The 20,000-nt window shown below is 28.9% G+C and overlaps 1 protein-coding gene across 1 annotated transcript in view; it reads left to right on the forward strand.

Annotated features, from left to right (window-relative positions):
- LOC136074573 (fibroblast growth factor receptor 1-like) overlaps nucleotides 1–20,000 on the forward strand; it is a 35,358-nt gene that overhangs the window by 1,358 nt on the left and 14,000 nt on the right. Inside the window, exons 4-7 of the mRNA XM_065786909.1 lie at nucleotides 639–847; nucleotides 1,281–1,456; nucleotides 17,318–17,386; nucleotides 18,445–18,513. Coding sequence (XP_065642981.1) covers nucleotides 639–847; nucleotides 1,281–1,456; nucleotides 17,318–17,386; nucleotides 18,445–18,513 — 523 coding nt within the window. The remainder of the gene's footprint in view (nucleotides 1–638; nucleotides 848–1,280; nucleotides 1,457–17,317; nucleotides 17,387–18,444; nucleotides 18,514–20,000) is intronic.

Genomic DNA, 20,000 nt, shown 5'->3' on the forward strand with positions numbered 1-20,000 from the left:
TATTATATAGTGTAGATACAACAACAATGGTAACTACAACAAATAATAAATACAACATATGTTAAAAGTCAAATATCAAAGTATCAAAGTTAGCATATTAAAAGGTTATCTAAGTTCTTTGCTTTTTTGCTGCATTATAAACATCGCATTTCGAAATTATATCATTTTGAATACAACTCTATATCTCTTTCGCTCTAGTATACAGTAAAGTTGTATTGTTTATTGCAAAATCTTCTGCATTTTAAACATCACGCTTAAAATTTGTTAAGAAATAAAGTTCTTAAATAAAGGTGTATAATCCAATTAGTAAATTTTAGCACAAAGATAATTTCATGTTTTATTCTAGGTAATACTGCAGAAAAGTTACACTCCTAACCACTCTACTAAATTTTATATTTGTTGTCTCAATTTGATTTTTAATAGCGTACTAAAATGTAAATAATTTTGATTACCCATATATTTTGCTAAAATTTAGCACGAATTTTTAACTCATGTCCTTCAACTTTTTATATGTATATAAATATATATATATATATATATATATATATATATATATATATATATATATATATATATATATATATATATATATATATGTATATATATATATATATATATATATATATATATTTGTCTAGGGAGTATTTGGGTAATACGGATAAATGGAGGATTTCTCAAAACAGCTTCAAGTTAGGAAAGCAAATTGGTGAAGGAGCATTTGGTTATGTTTTTATTGCAAAAATTAATGCAGAAGAGCTTGGTAAAATGAAGCATGCCATACAACAAGGTGGAGCATTACTTACCCAGAACAATTCTTCAGTCAGTTTTGCTGTAAAATTTTCAAAAGGTTGTTTAAATTTAGATATTTTTTTAAAATATATTTTTGATTTTAGTACTTCAATGGGATTATATTTTACTTTTTACCTAGATATAATAAATTAGATTTCTTTTTATTGCTGTAGTTGTCAATATATAAAATTATTAAATTTTTAGAAATAATAAAGGTAAGAAAAAGGTAGAAATAATAAACAATCTCTTAACTGGAAATACTTTTTAAATCTTTTTACTATTTTCATATTGAAACTTTATCTCAATAAAGTTTTTTTCTAAATAAACTTCAAAATGGAAAATTTAAATTGTGCATCTCTTTACTATTAAAACATTTTTTGAAAACTTTTTTCGTTGAGAAAATGGCTACGACCAATTAAATAGATCTTACTGTTATATTTTATTGGCTAATCCAAGCTAATTATGTTTTTTGACTTACAAAAAAATTGCAGATGAATCGAAGCAAGACAAGTTTAAAAAGGAAATAGATTTGATGAAGGAAATTCAAGGTCATAAGAATATTCTTAACATGATCGGCTATTCCGAATATAATTCACAATTATGTTTAATTGTTGAGTTTATGGAGAATGGAAACTTGTTGGAATATTTAACAGAGTTTCGCAAACAGGTAAAATAATTTAAAGTTTAGATTGTTTATTAAAATTATTGTTCTAAAGATTTATTCCATAAAAGTTCAATTTGAGTATTTTGTTTGTGTTTTGTTTCCATATATACTTACATATTCATAAATACAAAAAAAATTTTTTTCCATATATAGCAATTACAAATCTAGAACAAAATAGAAAAATTAAAAAAAAAAAGTGGAAATTAACAAATATTCTTAAAATTACATAAAATAATTTCATAAATTAAAATACATAAGTCAATGATTAGCTTATATCAACAGGAATCTAAACAATAGTAAAATAGGGCCCTAGCTTGAGTAAAGACAAGAGATTGTGTCTAAAAGTACTCATTCTGTTGCAGAAGGTTTAAATTTGCTTTTATTGAAAGTGTCTTTGTAAGTGCAAAAAAAACCATAAGGAGCCTGTGATAGAACTTTAGGTTAATTTGCAGGAATGAGGTACCCACATAGCTTATCACTTAGGGTGTCATACACTGTTCAAAGTTGATTCAATGTAAGTTAAAGCCAATAATGTACCTAAAATCATAAACAAAAAAAAAAAAAACATTACTACTAAATTGTTTAAAAAAAATTTTCTCATTTAGGTTGTTAATGTCCATGATGTCATTAAAATGTTCATATCATACTGCTTCTACATCAATTTTACCCTATTATCACACTTCCAACTGGATCATTCCATATTAAATCATCTAATATTTCCAGGGTACCACCTCCAGTTTAGTTTTTATATAAAAAAAAAAAACGCAATCTCGATAATTTCAACTTGATTAACCAAACCATTCTAATATTTTGATTGATTCAATATTGCCATACATCGGAAAAATTTAAGTAACTTAAGTTTCCAGTAAATTTTTTTATCTTTTTGACCGAGTATAACTTTTAAATGAAAAAGGTGATCACTTGAAATTTTTGTACAATAATTGTTTTTCACCAAAGGAGTTTATTTTGGAGGTGTTTTTGACTGGCTTTGAACAATTTAAGAGTTATTGTAGTTTAAAGTTGCTAAATGATCTAATACTATAAAAAATTTTAAAGTGCTTGATTTTAAAATCATATATTGTTACTTTTGTTCACTTAGGGTAACCACTTGATGGTAAATGTCAAAAACATGCATTAAAGCTTAATTTAAAACTTGCTGCTGCCTGGAAAAATATCACTTTTTTATAAAAATACGATTAATTGCATTGACTTTTCAGGCATAGAAAGTAGCATGAACAATTTAAGATATGAAACTTTTTACTGCAAAGGTTCAATATATAGACAAGCATTGTCAAAAATTTTAAGACCTATACTCTATCTTATGACATGGTTGAAGCCCTATGGCCTAGATGTATATTTTTTCCTGAACAAATATAATCAGTTTCTCCTTGAATAAAATTGTAATTGCCTCATTTCAGTTTATTGATTTTGGTTGAATTATTTATTTAATTTTGGAGTATATTTTTGCTTAATTTGATGCATATAATTTAATTATAATGATATAATATACAAAAGGGTTATAATTTGTTGTAAAACACCTTAATTGCTTCAAGAGTTTGTAGTAAAATCTAAATATGTGCAATATTTTCTTGATTATAGTATTGTAGTATTTAATATTGTAAGAACCAAAAACTCAAATAGTTTTGTGTATGTAAAAAAGAAGTTATAAAGAAATGTATTTTGATTGAGTTTTAGAGATTTTGAGAATTTACTCAATTAAAATCTGAGAAAAATAAAAAATAAGAAAAAATATTGATGTATCTTGTAACATGTTTGACTCTCCTTTTAATCTTTTTAGTAAAAAATGACAAAGAAATTTTTTTATTAAGCATTTTCACTTTTAGCCAGGCTGCAAGCAACCACTATTAGAGTTTTAAGGTTTTGGAAGAGAAAAGATAAAGTTTGCAGAGCAAGATACGATTAACAGATACAAAAAGTGGACAAAAAAGAGTTTTTAGAACACTTAGGAACAGCCACAGTAAAAGGATGAAACGTATTTGAAGGATAAGTAACACAACAATTAATTCTAGTAGGTTGCACAAGCGATGATAGCTCTTAAGAGCAGTGCTTATAATTTGTATTATTATGTATTTATAGAAAAGAGAAGCAGCATAAAAGCAATGTGATAATAATTAGAAGTTGGATGCAAGAGCAGGTCCAGTTATGCTTACAATGCGTTTTTGCATCTTGTCTAGAAGAAAAGAAAGGACATCACTCAAAGATTTGCTCATGACATGGGAACAGTATTCCGTGCAAGGTTGGGTTTGAGATTTTAGAAATAAAGGATAGGACTCGGTCAATAAAGAATAAAGAGAGAATAAAGAGATGGAACCTTGGCAGATGGATTTTTGCAATTAATGTTGCCTGTACCATAAGCTGTAGAAGAGCTGGAATGATATGAATGTCAACAATGGCTCAACTTGTATGTTGGGTATATCAGAAAGAATGTGGTTAGTTGAATCAAAAAATGAGATTTAAAAAAGTTCTTAGCAGACATGTTAGTTTTGTTTTTTGGCAAAATAACAAACTCTAAACCATACAAGAAAAATGGAATAGCAGATTTGCCCATGTTTTTAATACTCTTAAAGACTCACCAGAAGTCACAAGTGCCATTTTTTTGAGATAAGGTACAAGACTTTGCGACCTAAAAATAGTGGGTTTTGGTATTAGACAAAACTCTTTACAATGGTTTCTAGCAAAAGTAAGTAGACGTCTATTTTCTGCAACATTGTTTTGCTGATAGATAGCATCAGTAATGGTTAAGATTGGAAATTGCAGCAGCACAATGAGAGTAATCAAAAAAATGTGCCCCCCAAAAAAGATTTTTCTGAACCTGTGCCACCAAATTTCTCTCATGAAACTTTTCGACAATATTATCAATTTAAATTAGATAATATTTTTATTTTATCAACAGTTAGCAGCTATTGTTTTTTAATTGCATTTGAAATTTGTTATTCTTTTTAATAGTTTTACTTAAGTTACGCAAAAAGGTTTTTACAAATTACTTGTTTTATTGTTTAATGAATAAACAAATTTTATTTAAGTTATTAAAAAGTGTTAAATATATTATTTTTAAATTGTATAAACGTTAATTTTACCATAAAGTTGCAAAATAAAAAAATTAATGTAGTTTTTTTTTGAAAAAGTTATTTGTAATAACTTCATGCTTCGATCAGTAAGATTAGTTAAGTTAAAAAAAAAATTATTTTTGAACACTTATTTGTAAAAATTAAAACAAAACAAAATAAAGCAATTAAATCACTACATTGCAAAGGGAAAATTTAGCACAACTTATTTATGGTTTAAAGTAACATAAAAAAATAATTTTTTTAAAAGATTTTCAGAAAGACAAGAAAAAATAGTTTTAAATATTTAAATTTATCATAAAAAATACATGCCTACATAAAAAAAATTAAATATAACGTTTATTGCTAATTTATTTGAAATGTGTCTATATTAAACAACAATTATTTTTATTTTTTTTAAAGCCTTCACGTAAATTAAAACTTTTGAAAAGATCAATGATTTTAAGTTATTCACAACGTAACAATTTCTTTATTGCATTAAAATCGTTAAAACTTTAAAACAGCCCTGGTCAAATTGTAAAGAAAAGAATTTATAAGCGTGGTCAGTTACACCATGCGTTTGCACGGCAAACTGTCCTGTCCAAGCCTGATAAAAAAATCAACAGTATAAACTAGGAATTACTGGTGAGCCTCTTTGAAATGCTGGAAATAGTAAATACAATTCTGAGGAGGAGTTTATTACCACCCCATAAGTTATAATTACTCAAAAGCAATGTTTTTTCTTTAGCTTTTACCTCCTATTATCTTATATTCATTCATTTTTAATATTGATATATCTATACATATGTATATTTGTTTTAAAGTAAACTTTTGCATTTAATGAAGATTAATGGTTACTTATGTGTCCTGTTTTGTTGTAAATACACTTTAACAATAAAAGTACTGATGACTATGATTTGCGCGTATGCTTTTTCTTTATAAAATAAGTCTATGCTTATTTGGAACATCTACTTGTTTTTATTTGTTTTTATTACGTATCTACCTCCATATAAAAAAGTTTTTTTTAATAGAAATTTATATATTTCTCTTTCGGCTTTCATTGTCTAGTTCAAGCACCGCATGTTACCAGCATCAAATATAACAAAAATTTAAAGACTTATTCTCTATCTTGTGACATGGTTGTAGCCCTACGACCTAGATGCATACAGGGGTGCGCAAGTTATCACAAAAAATTGAAAAATTTGAGTATATTAGAAACCACTTGTATTTCGTCACTGAAAATTTGATTTCAGAAAAATAAAACATTAATTTACATGAAAAGTTCAATATTGTTCAGTAAAGCCTCTTCTGGAATCTACTGAAGTCTTGAGACGCAAAGACACTGCCTCGTAGTTTCGTTACACGATGTCCACATGTTACACCAGACACTGGTTCATCCATACCATTGTTACTTCTGCTTAAAAAGCTGCCAAACTTGGATATATTCTGAGGGCCTTCGTCAATTACATGAAACCCTAAATGACAAAGTCCATGGATTCATATCTCGGCCAGAAGGTGTCCGGCAACCATAAATTAGGAAAATTATTTTGGAATTCAACATAAGTTGTTTGGTTCACATTGACACCTTTGGAAACAAAAACAAATTGAGTTTTGGAGTTATCTGAACAAACGCCACCCTATACCATCACTCCTATGGAGTGATATCTTCTTGCTACAGTCCGAATTTCCAATGGAAAAGTACTTCTAGACTTCCCTAAAACTCTGTTGTTGTATCTGTTAGGCTCAGGCTCGATTGTGAAGATTTTTTCATCACTATAGACAACTGGAACACTTGGGAGGGTTTTAAACAATGCGACGAAGCCGCAATGCAGTGCCCTTGCGTCTAAAAATTGTATTAGATTCCAGAGAGAACTATACTTAGCAGCATTGAAGTTTTTATGTAGATAAATGCTTTATTTTTCTGTGATCAAATTTTCAGTAATGTAATATAAATGGATTTTTAACACATTCAATTATTTTTTTCTGCAATAACCTGTATAATAACCCCTGTATTTTTTTTATTTTTCCTTGAATGAATATAGTCAGTTTTCCAATAAATAATATAGTTAGTGCTTTAAATAAGTATATTATATGTGATTTCGGAATATATATTTACTTAATTTTACGCATATAACATAATAATAATGATATAATTTACACACGGTTATAATTTAAGTTTAAAACACATCAATTGCTTCAAGAGTTTGTAGTAAAATTTAGGTATGTGCAGTATTTTCTAGATTTATATAGTATTATAGTATGAATAATTCCATGTCAAATGACCCAGAAATTTTAAAAATGTCACCCTATATCTCAGATTTTGCTGATTTTCATACAGTTGAGAGTACTAAGTAATATTTGAATTCCTTAAAAGTTTTGGCTTCTGACTCCATGAAGATCCTTAAATAAGATTGTTTTACTTTAAGCAAGTACTGGCCAAGCCCCTCTTGTCCCCTCAGAGTTGCAACGTTTAATTATAGGTTTCAAGTAACACAACATAAAAAATATTTGACCTTTTTTACTTAAAAATTTGTGCATAGGTACTTTCAGGGGTTGAAAATCTAATGAAATTATCAGAAAATGTGGCTTTGGTAATATCAAAAAATATATACATACATTGCATCTATATTCATTGATATTTCAAAAAAGTAAAAACTTTGATCTAAAAGCATATGAATTTCCATATATGGATAACAGGGCATGGTCTCCAATTTTTTGTAGCGGAGTATTGCAGTTGATGTTTACCTACTTTTTGTAGCAGAGTAATGCAATTGATCTTTACACTACCTTTCAGACTAGCTGGAGCTATGGAACTTTTGGCATTTCTGTATTGCTGATAAATGTGCATGGTAAGGTTGTTTTCAGGGCCCAAGACTCGGGGGAAGGGGGGCTTAAATTAGGGTTAACTTTTTTGTAGCGGAATCTTGTAATAGATTTTTCACTATTTTCCAGAAAAACTGGTGCTCTGAAACTTTCAGCATTTGTGTAGTCTTGATGAACCTAAGGCCAAGGCACTGGAGTTCAAGCCCCAATTTCTCAAAAAAAAAAAAAGTTTTTTAATGTATTTTTAATAAAATAAAGATAACTTTGAAAATATTGTCTTCCAAAATTTTTTTTTGCTTTTATTTGTTCCATTGGGTTTTTAATCATTCTGTATTCAATAATCTTTCTTAAAATGTTTTTAGAAAGTACATATATTTATATGATTTTTGATTTCCAAGTATATGGAATAAAAGCAGTCATCTATCTAAAATAATGATTTTAACAGAACTTTACATTGTATTATTGAAAATTTTTTGAATTTGAAAGACAAAACAACATTAATCGGTTAGACAACAACAATAGACAAAACAACATTAATCGGTGAGACAACAACAGTTGAAGAATACTAATTGATGTTATCAGAGGCAATAAACAAGTTAACAGCTCATTCCTACATCGTAAAACGTCAAGCAAAATACTTAAGGCAACAAAGGGATAGTTTGGCAAAAAACTGCTGTATTGCTGTATTTATTGTTGATTTTACAGAAAACCACAGGTTTGTGATTCAAAACGAAATCTAGAGTTACCGTTGGTGTCAAAGTCAATGCATTGTTACACCCCGTTACTCTCTATTTATTAAATGAAAATGGCTAGTATGAAGAAAAAATATTTTGCGTTTTGTCAGAAGTTAATGAGCATGACATTTGTTTTGAAGTTTAGACAAATAGTTAATTATTTAAAAGGAAATCCTCCTAATATTTCAAAGATTCTTTATTTTTCAGATGGTAGTGCTGCACAGTATAAAATCAACAAAAACCCATAGATGACCTGCCTCCGTGAAGTTGATTTTTGATACAAGTTATTGTGAGTAACAATGTGATGGTAATAGTGGGACTGTAAAATAATTAACTGCAAATGAAAGTCTACAAAACACAATAAATAACCAGATATTGAATCAATAACAAAATGCCACCTGAAATAAAATGCTTGATTGCTGTACAAAAAATATTGGGACTTTTTTTTTTTAAATTGAAAAAGAAAAAACTGACGGAATTGCGCATTACTTTAAAAAATCGTTTTTGCCTTAGTAGAACAATTCCTGGAGCTATCATCATTTAACCCAGAATAATCTATAGATATTATTAGCTTTGAAGGAACAAGTGAAGATTTGAATATAACAGGCATGTTTTTTTTCCTAATGTTTAAATTATTTAGCTTAATCAGCAAGCTGACATTAATACATTGAAAATTGCATAAATACATTAAAATTTGGTGAATTTGTTCAGTGTAAATATGATACCTTTCATTGTATTGGTATGATAAATGAAATTGACAGTATTGAGCAAGATGTTATGGTGATATTTACGCACCCGCTTGTTCCTTTTAACAAGTTTTTCTGATCATCTAAAGCAGATGAGCATTGGGTTCCAATTACCAACACAATTTACACAATTGATGCACCTGTAATAATAAGTGGAAGTGTATATACTTTGACCATTGATGCATCTTAGCAAGACGTAACACAATCTTGACACCTAATATTTTTGTATTTTAATTTGTAAATAATTAAATAAAACAAAATAAGTACAAACCAAAAACATTTTTAAAAACTATACTTTTAAAGTTATCTTTACTTTATTGAAAAAAGAAAAAATTTTTTTTTTGCATTACAAGATTCCACTACTAAAAAGTGGAACGTTTTCCCTAGCCCCCCCTAATGTTTTGGAGCCCTAAAAAGAATTTTAACATACGCATTCATTGACACAACAGAAATGCCAAATATATCAGAGCTCCAGCTAGTTTGGAAGGTAGTGAAAAATCAATTTTAATATTCTGCAATAAAAAGTGGAAACCGTGCCCCGTTTTATATAAATGGAAATCCATATACTTGCAGATCAAAATCTTTATATTTTTTGAAAGATCAATAATTATATACTTAATATAATATTTTGATATCATCAAGGCCACATGGGTTTTTGAGCTTAAAAAACAGCCATATAAATAGTTGCCTAAATTTATTTAAACTGATAATTACAAGTCCTATAACTTATTTATACTTTTGATGAATTTGCCAACCCCAGAAATACCTTGTTACAATTTTTGAGGTACAATAATTATATATATTTAAAGTTATGTGACTTAAAACCTTTAAATAAACATTGCAATTTTGAGGGACAAGAGAGGGCGTGGCCAGTATCTGCTAAAAGTAAAATGGTCATATTTCAGTATCTTTTTGGAGGCAGAAACTAAAAACTTCAAATAAATTTTTCTTTACTAAGTGCTCTCAACTGAATAAAAAAATCAGCAAAATCGAAGATGTATGGTGACATGACCTGGATCATTTGACATTGAGTTACCCGTATCTAATATTGTAGGAACCAAAAACTCAAAAAGTTTAGTTTATGTAGAAGTAGTTATGAAGACAGCAATACTTTTGAGATATTTCTTATTTTAATACTGGAAAGAGTAAAAAATAAAAAAAGATATTTTTAGATTATAAAACGTTTATATAATCGAAAAAAAAAATTCTTAAATCTTAATATTCTTAATTCTTAAATTCTTAAATCATGTAACATGTTTAACTCTCCTTTTTAATCTTTTTAGTAAAAAAATATCAAAGAAACGTTGTGTGGAAAGAGCCTTAAATGAAGATTGTGAAAAAATGTTATATTGTAGAATGGTAGGAAGATAGAATGCACTTTTGAACCAATCAGTTGCAAGTCTTATTAAGATCAAACCTGGCCAAATTATTTGTACTAAATGTATGAATTCAAATTTGAACAAATTATAGAAGACTTTTGTCAAGATGACACTGCTGAAGAAAATTATATTTGTGTAGACCTTGATAAGACAGTTTTAAATAACAGTGTGTCTTTATTGAAAGTATCTCCATTCAAAAATGTAAGCAAACATTGAAAATTAGGATATAGAAAAAAAAAGTTCAAAATACGGGTAACAAGAATGACAAATTATAGACCCAAAAAATATAGTATTGGAAAAAGATCATAAGTGCATAAGCTGATTTAGTCAAACGTTTAGATGCAAAAAAAAAGTGAAAATAATTTTCAAGGAAGAATAAGTTCAGATACTAACATTAACTTCAACAATCAGGAATTAAAAAACATTTTCAGTTTCAGAACAACTTTTTGAGAAAGCCTGAAAGTTGAAACATAAAGTAAAGGATACTTGCCTAAATAAAATTTTTCAAAAACTTTCCTATTATTGCATTATTTAACAATTTTAAAATCCAATAACTCACAAATTGTTCAAAACCAGTCAGAAACATCTACAAAAATTTGGGTGAAAAACCTTTACTATACAAACTTTCACCTCATTACCTTTATTGTTTAGAAAGTTATTTCTGTCAAAAATCAAAAAAATATAATGTAAGCTCCATATATTCAAATTTTTCCAACTTTGGTCAATATTGAATCAATCAACACTTTTGACAGTTTGGTTAATCAACTTGAAATTTTCAGGAATGCGTTTTTTTCATCAAATCTGTGGGTGGTAAAAATTTAAAGCAAATCCGAGGTAAACTCTAAGGAACTTTTGAAAAACTAGGTAATTTCATGTGGGATGACTCTACTAATATCTTAAATCAGATTGGGATTCTTTTTTTGGTATTTTGCAATTTTTTTCCTGATGGTCCTTAGATTCTGTGTTTTGTCTCCCTGCCAAAAATTGCATTTTCTTTACAATCTTCTGGCAGACTCAAGCAGGTATAGAGGCCTGCTTGAATCTGCTAGTCAGTTTTATGTCAAACTTCACTTTATCCTATGGTGTTCTCCTTCTTTTGCAATGGCAATTTCTAATTTAATTATTTTTTTTTCATCTTTTCTACAGAAACTACTCTTTGGAGAATAAATGTATATTTTTAAACTGCAAGAGATCATTGCAAGTATTCTCTATAAAAATACTCTCTGAAACTTTGTTTCTTATTTTTAGATTACTAACTCTTGTATTTTTTATATTAGATTTTAATTCTAAAAACTTATACAAAATATTTAACCATTAGCAAAGTCATTAGCAAAAGTCAAACTTTTTATCACCCATACATGAGTCAAATCACCTTACCTCTCACAAAGATAAAGCAGAACTATTTGCAATGAACCTTTCCTCTATTTCATCTCTTGAATCTTTTGTCCATACTCTTCCTGTCATCTTAAAGAAATATTTAAATCCACTTTTGGTCATTTATAACACTTTTTGTTTTATTGCATAAGTGAAAATCCTACGACTATAATAACTCCTCAACAACTTGTAGCCCTTTATCCTGTCACAGTCTTACAAAAGTGTTTCTGAAAACTCTTTTTTTTACTTTCTAAAGTATTGAAAAAGTGTTTTTCTGAAACTTTATTTCCTGCGTGCTGGAAAAGGGCATTTGTAGCTCCAATTTTTCTCTAAAAATCTCTCTTACCCCTCTAACTATTTCCCAATACGTCTTCTTACTATTAATAGCAAAGCCTTTGGATCTATAATTTAAAAACTTTTACGTCATGATTCTAACAACTTATTTATTAAATTTTGATCCTCCTATTCTACTGGTGACTTAACAACCATTACAACAGTAAAGTTCTGTTGCACATTAAATGGTTGTTATAATTCATCACTTGATCAATTTATTTATATGGTTAGTTGGCTGTTGCTTTAACATGCTAAGAACTATTACTTTTGACATGTTGGTCTTCTCCATAATCTTGCTTTAAGTGGTGTATCTAAGAATGTTTTAAAAATTGTTGAATCATTCATTTTTAATTGCAGTGTTAAAATTGTCTGTAATGGATTTCACTCTGCTTTATTTCCTGGTCCTGCTTCTCTTTATGACCTTAATAATTTTATCATTAAAGTGTCATTAACTATATCCTCCATTCTTAAAAAAGTTACTTTTTCATTGCTTAGCGCACACAGCCAATCCTAAATCTAATCTGTATTCTGTAAAAGCCTGGAGATTAAAATTACTGATGAACCCTAGTTTAAAATGGCAAAAAACATTAATTTTTAAGTTGTTTAGGGAAGAGCGGGACTCAAAGTTATAAGGGTTAGTTGTCAAATTTCGGAGTGTTATGGCTAGATTGATGCTGCGATTTTTTTATATTATATAAATGTTGTTGAAAGATGACTGCTCAGTTGATTTCATAAAATTCACGCGAATATTTTTTTACAAATTCAAAAGAAAAAAAAAATTTCGTTAGTATGTAACTTTTTGACTTTTTTTCAAATATTTAATACAGTAACAATATGCAATGTTTGTGTTTAATACATTAAAACGTTTATAGTTTTGGAAATTCTTTTATTGGTGTGCTTGTTGATTTTCAGACTTACGGAAAAGATAAAAAGTTATTTAGGTCAAACCTTCCTCTACCCCATGTGGGGCAAGTTGTCCTATTTTGAAAGTTAAAACGTTTATTAGGTCAAACCTTCACTACCCAAAATGGGGGGGGCAAGTTGTCATATATAAAAAAAATTGCCTCCATACTCTCATATAGTTACTCTTAAATGAATGTTAATAGTGCATAGAACACTTATTAAAAGTAATAAACCTAAAATAAATTAGGCATAATATTTAAGATTAATTAGCCTAAGTTAACATTAATAAATGATAGTTATAGACAATTATAAACTCATGATTTCTTGGACTCGACTTTATTAATTTACTAAGAAAAACTAGCCTAACATTTTTTTTTTGCTTTATCAAATTTTAAATCATGGTTCGCAATTATCTAAGGAAAACCAGTAGAGTTACCACTGCTAAATGCACAATCCTTGAAGCAGTGAAAGCTGTAAAGTGAAATGACATAAGCATACCCCAAGTGTTTCTAGATTTTAACATCAACTGTAGAAGCCCACAAAGCCATTTGTTTAAAGCCTTAACAAAAGATCTTGAAGAAAAATTGACAATACTCTCATTTCACACTGGCTACGTACAACCTAGTTTTGTAGATTGTTAATATGTTTAATGATTATAATATTTACTATAAGTGACTCCACAAAATATGTATTAATACTGGTATATATTTCATATTATTTCAGACAAATATTGACATAGGAGATTCATCTTGAACTCTACAGCTTGCACTTAGTATTCTGTAGCTTGCGCTAGCCTGCTACTTGCAAAAAGCTTCAGATATTAACTTTAGCCTTACACCAAAAGATGTTAAAAAACTAGCATATCAATTACCAGATGCTAATAAATTGGATATGCCAAAATCATGAATGGACAATCATTGTGCTGGGGCAGATTGGTTTACGTCTTTCCAACAAATCTAACGTTGTTTTTAAGAGCTCCAGAGGCCACAATCATTGCATGTGCCATAAGTTTTAACAAACACAATGTTAAAATGTTTTTCAATGATCTTCAGGTGTGTCTTCAATTTCGCCAATTCATACCAGAATATATTTGGAACGTAGACGAAACAGGGGTAACTACAGTTTAAAAGCCTTATAAAGTGATCTAAAGGAAGTGCCCAAAAGCAAGTTGGGTCATTAACCTCAGCAGAAAAAGGTGCTTTAGTTACTTTGGCATGTGCTGCCTCTGCTATTGGTAACAGTATTCCACCTTTTTTCCTATTTCCAAGAGTCAATTGTGGGGACCATTTTTTAACTTCTGCACCATTTGGCAGTGATGGGGACGCAAATCCATCCGGTTGGATGATGGAAGACATGTTATGTAAATTTCTTACTCATTTTGCAAAGAATGCACGGCCTTTAAAGTAGCATTCAGTTTTGCTACTGGTTGACAGTCACTTCTTGCACTTATCATTGAATGCACTAGACTATAAGACAGCAAATTGAATTACCATGTTAAGTTTTCCACCCCAATGCACCTACAAGCTGCAGCCTTTAGATAGAACTCTCTATGGTCCTTTTAAAAAGGCTGTATATGCAGTCATCAACAGATGGATGGTCAATAACCCTGGAAAAGGTATGATAATTTATAATATACCAGAAATAGTGAATGTTGCGTTTGCATTCAGCATGACACCAAATAACGGCTTTTCTTTGTGTGACATCCACCCATTTAACCGCCAAATATTTACAGAATCGGACTTTGCTTTAGGCTCAGTAACAGAAATACCTATGCCAGTCAAAACCAATTTTCAATTAACAATGCCTCAAGCCTCAAAGGTTACAATCTCACCAGAACAATCAACTTTTGCTTCAAGTTCGACTTTGTCATCACAGGAGCCTTCATCATCTCAAATGAAATTAATTTCTGAATGCTCTGTGCTTGCAAATCCAGATAAAATAAGGCCATTACCAAGAGCACTAGAAAAAAGTTTTCAAAAGACACACGCAAAAGAGAACTTCGTTTAATATTGACTAATTCCCCTTTCAAGATTCTGTAAGATCATCACAGCCACTGCCAAAAAAATGATAAAGTTCTGCTGATGGAAAGGGAAAAAGCAGAACAACAAAAAAACATACACAAGATTTATTATCATCAGAAGATAAAGATTACTATATCATTTGCATGGATACCTGGGCTTATAGCAGAGATGCTAAAAAATGGATTAAATGTTGTGAATTTGTGAAGATGGGCTAATGAAGAATGTACAGCAGGAGGGTCCAGCTACATTTTTTATAATTGTGACTCTGATAATGATTTTAAATGGTCGTTTTCAAAGTGTTTTTGTGTATAAACTTTATATGTTATTTTTTAATAAATTATAAATGATTAATGTTATACTTGTTTTCTTTTTAAAAAAAATTTTTTTTAACTTTTAGACATTCACTTGTAATAAAATGTTTTAATGAAAACTTGCCCCAACGGTGGGGCAAGTTGTCAAACAATGGAGCCTTCTTAAGAAAAAGTAGCTTGTTTAACTCAAATGGTCTGAAGCTTTCAAAAGTTGTTTTTATATAACTACCACATAAAATACCATATAACTACGACAAACTACCATATAAAAAATTTTGTATAAAAATTGACCAAATAGTTTTTGAAAAATCTGGAAAAATAAAAAAAAGTATGAAAATGTGCCCCACTCTCCCCTACTGCTTAGAATTACTGCAGAATTGATACTTTTTCATGAATCAATATCAACTACACTGTTCTTTTTTTTTCAAAGATTTCTCTTTGAAACTATATTACGGTTTAATGCAAAATCAGCATATTGCAAGTTTATCTATGGTTATTGTCCTTTCCATTTTCTTACTCTTGATCCATATTTTCCTAATATGGTTAATTAATTTTACGAAAACTTACCAGAATATAATCTTTGTGTTTCTTTTTTTGTTTCTCTTTAAAAATATAATTTTTGTGCTTTTCTGGATTTGCACTCCAAAGATTGATGGAAACTCCACTAATAATATAAACTCAGCTTATCTTCAGTCTAATGAGGTTTTTAAATTTTTAATTTGAAAGAAAAATCGATATTTTATAGTATATTAATTTTAAAATATAGCAAATTTTAAAATTATTTTTCTTTTAAAATCTAGTCATCAATGTTGAGTATATTTAGTAGATATTTGTTTAATAGTTATACAGTTTTATCAGTTTTTTCACTCTTTTGGCTGTTTTTCCTGTTCTGACTTTTTCTTTACTGTTGTTTGTGGTGGGGATCGAACTGTTAATTTTTTGGTATGCCAAGAGCTTTTTCTATTAATACACCTCTGCCATACTAGCTTAAGTGTGTGAAAAATGACTTTAACGGTTTAGATAGTGTGATAAAATTATTTTTGTAAAAGGTATAAACATTTTCTAGCTATATTTAGTTATCAATGGTGGTGAAATTGTGTGTCAACTTCACCTCTAAGGTGGAGATGACTTTGTCTACCCTAAAACAGTTCATAGTTATTGATTAATTTTTTTCATATATTTCATAAATTCACAGATTTATGGATGTTATCTGACTTTTTCAGAACTTTAAAAAAACGGCAGTTTGAAACTAGCTTACAAATTTATTTAAGTTATAAATGACTTCGACAAAAATACAAACACTTATGCATTGATCATCAGCTGATTATCTATGATTATTTTCCTATTTGAGAGTGGATAAATTAGGTTTGATATGTGGGGTGTATATTCATCACCGTTTGCTTTAAGTAAATGTTTTATGAAATACTCACTGACAAGAGACCCTATTTCCAAACTGAAATCTTTATCTGTAAATGTTATTTTAGAAAGTCTATTTAGCACCTGTTCTTGATAAATTGGGTATAATGTGGTTTTTCTAAAGTCTACGTTCATACTTTTACAACCGGGTCCTTCAATATCATTCTTAATACATTTAAGCAACGCTGGAAACTAGTCATTTTGAAGCATAGGAGTAGTACTTCTTTTTGCTCTTCTTTTATGCACCATCTTATTGTCTGTGTCAAATGTGCGGAACTCGGAGGATTTGCAATAAAATTAATGTAATTTTCTTTAAACAAAGACACCATATAAAATACCATATAACAACTATAAACTACCATCTAAAATAGTTTGTATAAAAATTGACCAATAAACTTTTTGAAATAACTAGAAAAATGTAAAAAGTATGACAACGTGCCCAACGCTCCCGACTCTCTCTCTACTGCTCTACACGCACACTTTACTGCTTGGGTTTTTTGCAGGATTGATACTTTTTCATGAATCAATATCAACAACTCTGTTCTTTATTTTCAAAGATTTCTCTTTGAAACTATATTACAGTTTATTGCAAAGTCAGCATATTGCAAGTTTATCTCTGGTTATTGTCCTTTCCATTTTCTTAATGTTGATCCATATTTTCCTATTATGGTTAATTATTTTTAAGAAAACTTACTAGAATATAATCTTTGTGTTTTTTTTATGTTTTCCTTTAAAATTATATTTTTTGTGCTTTTTTAGATTTGCACTCCAAATATTGATGGAAGCTCGACTAGTTATATAAACCCAGACAATCATCATTATAATGAGGTTCTTAAATTTTTAATATTGAAAAAAAATTCGATATTTTACAGAAAATTGACTATAAAATTTAGCATGTTTTGAAACTGTTTTTCTTTTAAAATTTAGTGATCAATGTTGAATATATTTAGTAGATATGTTTAATAGTTATACAGTTTTATCAGTTTTTTCACTCTATTGACTGTTTTTTCTGCTCTGACTGTTTTTTCACTGCTGTATGTGGTGGGGATCGAACTGTTAATTTTTGCCATACCAAGTGAAATATGAAATACTCACTGACAAGAGACCCTATTTCCAAACTGAAATCTTTATCTGTAAATGTTGTTTTAGAAAGTCTATTTAGCACCTGTTCTTGATTAAGTGGGTATAATGCATTTTTTTTGAAGTCTTCGTTCAAACTTTTTCAACCTGGTCCTTTAACATCATTCATAATACATTTAACCAACGCTGGAAACATGTCATTTTGAAGCATAGGAGTTTTTCGTCTTTTTCCATTTTCCCTCAAAACTGTTAAAGTTTTTCTCCACTAAGCTTTTTTGTTTAGTAATATGCACCATCTTATTGTCTGTGTCAAATGTGCGGAACTCGGAGGAGGTGCAATAAAATTAAGGTAATTTTCTTTAAACAAAGACACCATATAAAATACCATATAACAACTATAAACTACCATATAAAATAGTTTGTATAAAAATTGACCAATAAACTTTTTGAAATATCTGGAAAAATGTAAAAAGTATGACAACGTGCACAACGCTCCCCACTCTCTCTCTACTGCTCTACACGCACACTTTACTGCTTGGATTTTTTGCAGGATTGATAATTTTTCATAAACCAATATCAACAACTCTGTTCTTTGTTTTCAAAGATTTCTCTTTGAAACTATATTACAATTTATTGCAAAGTCAGCATATTGCAAGTTTATCTCTGGTTATTGTCCTTTCCATTTTCTTATTCTTGATCCATATTTTCCTAATATGGTTAATTATTTTAACGAAAACTTACCAGAATATAATTTTTGTGTTTTTTTTATGTTTTTCTTTAAAATTATATTTTTTGTACTTTTTTAGATTTGCACTCTAAATATTGATGGAAGCTCGACTAGTTATATAAACCAAGCCTTTCATCAGTCTAATGAGGTTCTTAAATTTTTAATTTTGAAAAAAAAAATCGATATTTTACAGTAAATTGATTATTAAATTTAGCATGTTTTGTAATTATTTTCCTTTAAAATTTAGTCATCAATGTTGAATATATTTAGTAGATATTTATTGAATAATTATAGAGTTTTATCAGTTTTTCACTCTACTAACTGTTTTTTCTGCTCTGACTGTTTTTTCACTGATGTATGTGGTCGGATCGAACTGTTAATTTTTGCCATACCAAGTGCTTTTTCTATTAATACACCTCTGCCATACTAGCTTGAGTGTGTGAAAAATGACTATAAGGCTTGAGACAGTGTGATAAAATATTTTTCATGAGAAGTATAAAATTTTTGTAGCTATATTTAGTTATCAATGGTGGTGAAGGTGTGTCAAATTTACCTCTAAGGTGGAGGTGACTTTGTCTCTTTGTCCACCCTAAAACAGTTCATAGTTATTGATTAATTTTTTCATATATTTCATAAATTCACAGATTTATGGATGTTATCTGACTTTTTCAGTCAAGAAGTACTTTAAAAAAACGACAGTTTGAAACTAGCTTACAAGTTAATTTAAGTTATAAACGACTTCGACTAAAACGCAAACACTTATGCATTGATCATAAGTTGACTATCTACAGTTATTTTCCTAATTGAGAGTGGATAAGTTAGGTTTGTTATGTGGGTTTTATATTCCTCATCTTTTGGTTCAAGTAAATGTTTTATAAAATACTTACTGACAGGAGACCCTATTTCCAAACTGAAATCTTTATCTGTAAATGTTATTTCAGGAAGTCTATTTAGCATCTGTTCTTGATAAAGTGGGTATAATGCATTTTTTTTTGAAGTCTTTGTTCATACTTTTTCAACCTGGTCCTTTAACATTATTCATAATACATTTAACCAACGCTGAAAACAAGTCATTTTGAAGCATAGGAGTTTTACTTCTTTTTCCACTTTCTCTCAAAATTGTTAAAGTTTTTCTCCAATTAGCTTTTTTTGTTTAGTAATATGCACCATCCTATTGTCTGTGTCAAATGTGCGGATTTCGGAGGAGGTGCAATAACTTTGATGTTTATTTTTTTTACACAAAGTCAGCGCATAGATTTTTTACCCATTCTGATGAAAATTGCTTCAAATTAGAATATTTGTTTTAAAGTTTATTTTTAGTTTAGCAAATATAAAGGTTTAAAATGATCTGTTTACTCGTTTAATAACAGAGTTAACAATTAATTTTTGATGAAGGAACTTTAGCCAGTTCTTTAGTAATACTATTAAAATGGTTATTAAGAACAACTTTTTCTACTTCTACCATCCTTCTTTTTATGTTACTTGCAAGTCTTGCATTTATATGTTTACTTCTTGTTAGGATTTCCTTTTCCTATTTAACGCTAAGCATATTTTCTGTGAATTGTCTTATAAACATTCTTTTACAGCCTATGTAAGACTTAAAAATGCTGCAAAATTATAACTGTCAACTGAAAA

Source organism: Hydra vulgaris, chromosome 01, assembly GCF_038396675.1.
Source record: "Hydra vulgaris chromosome 01, alternate assembly HydraT2T_AEP".
NCBI lineage: Eukaryota > Metazoa > Cnidaria > Hydrozoa > Anthoathecata > Hydridae > Hydra > Hydra vulgaris.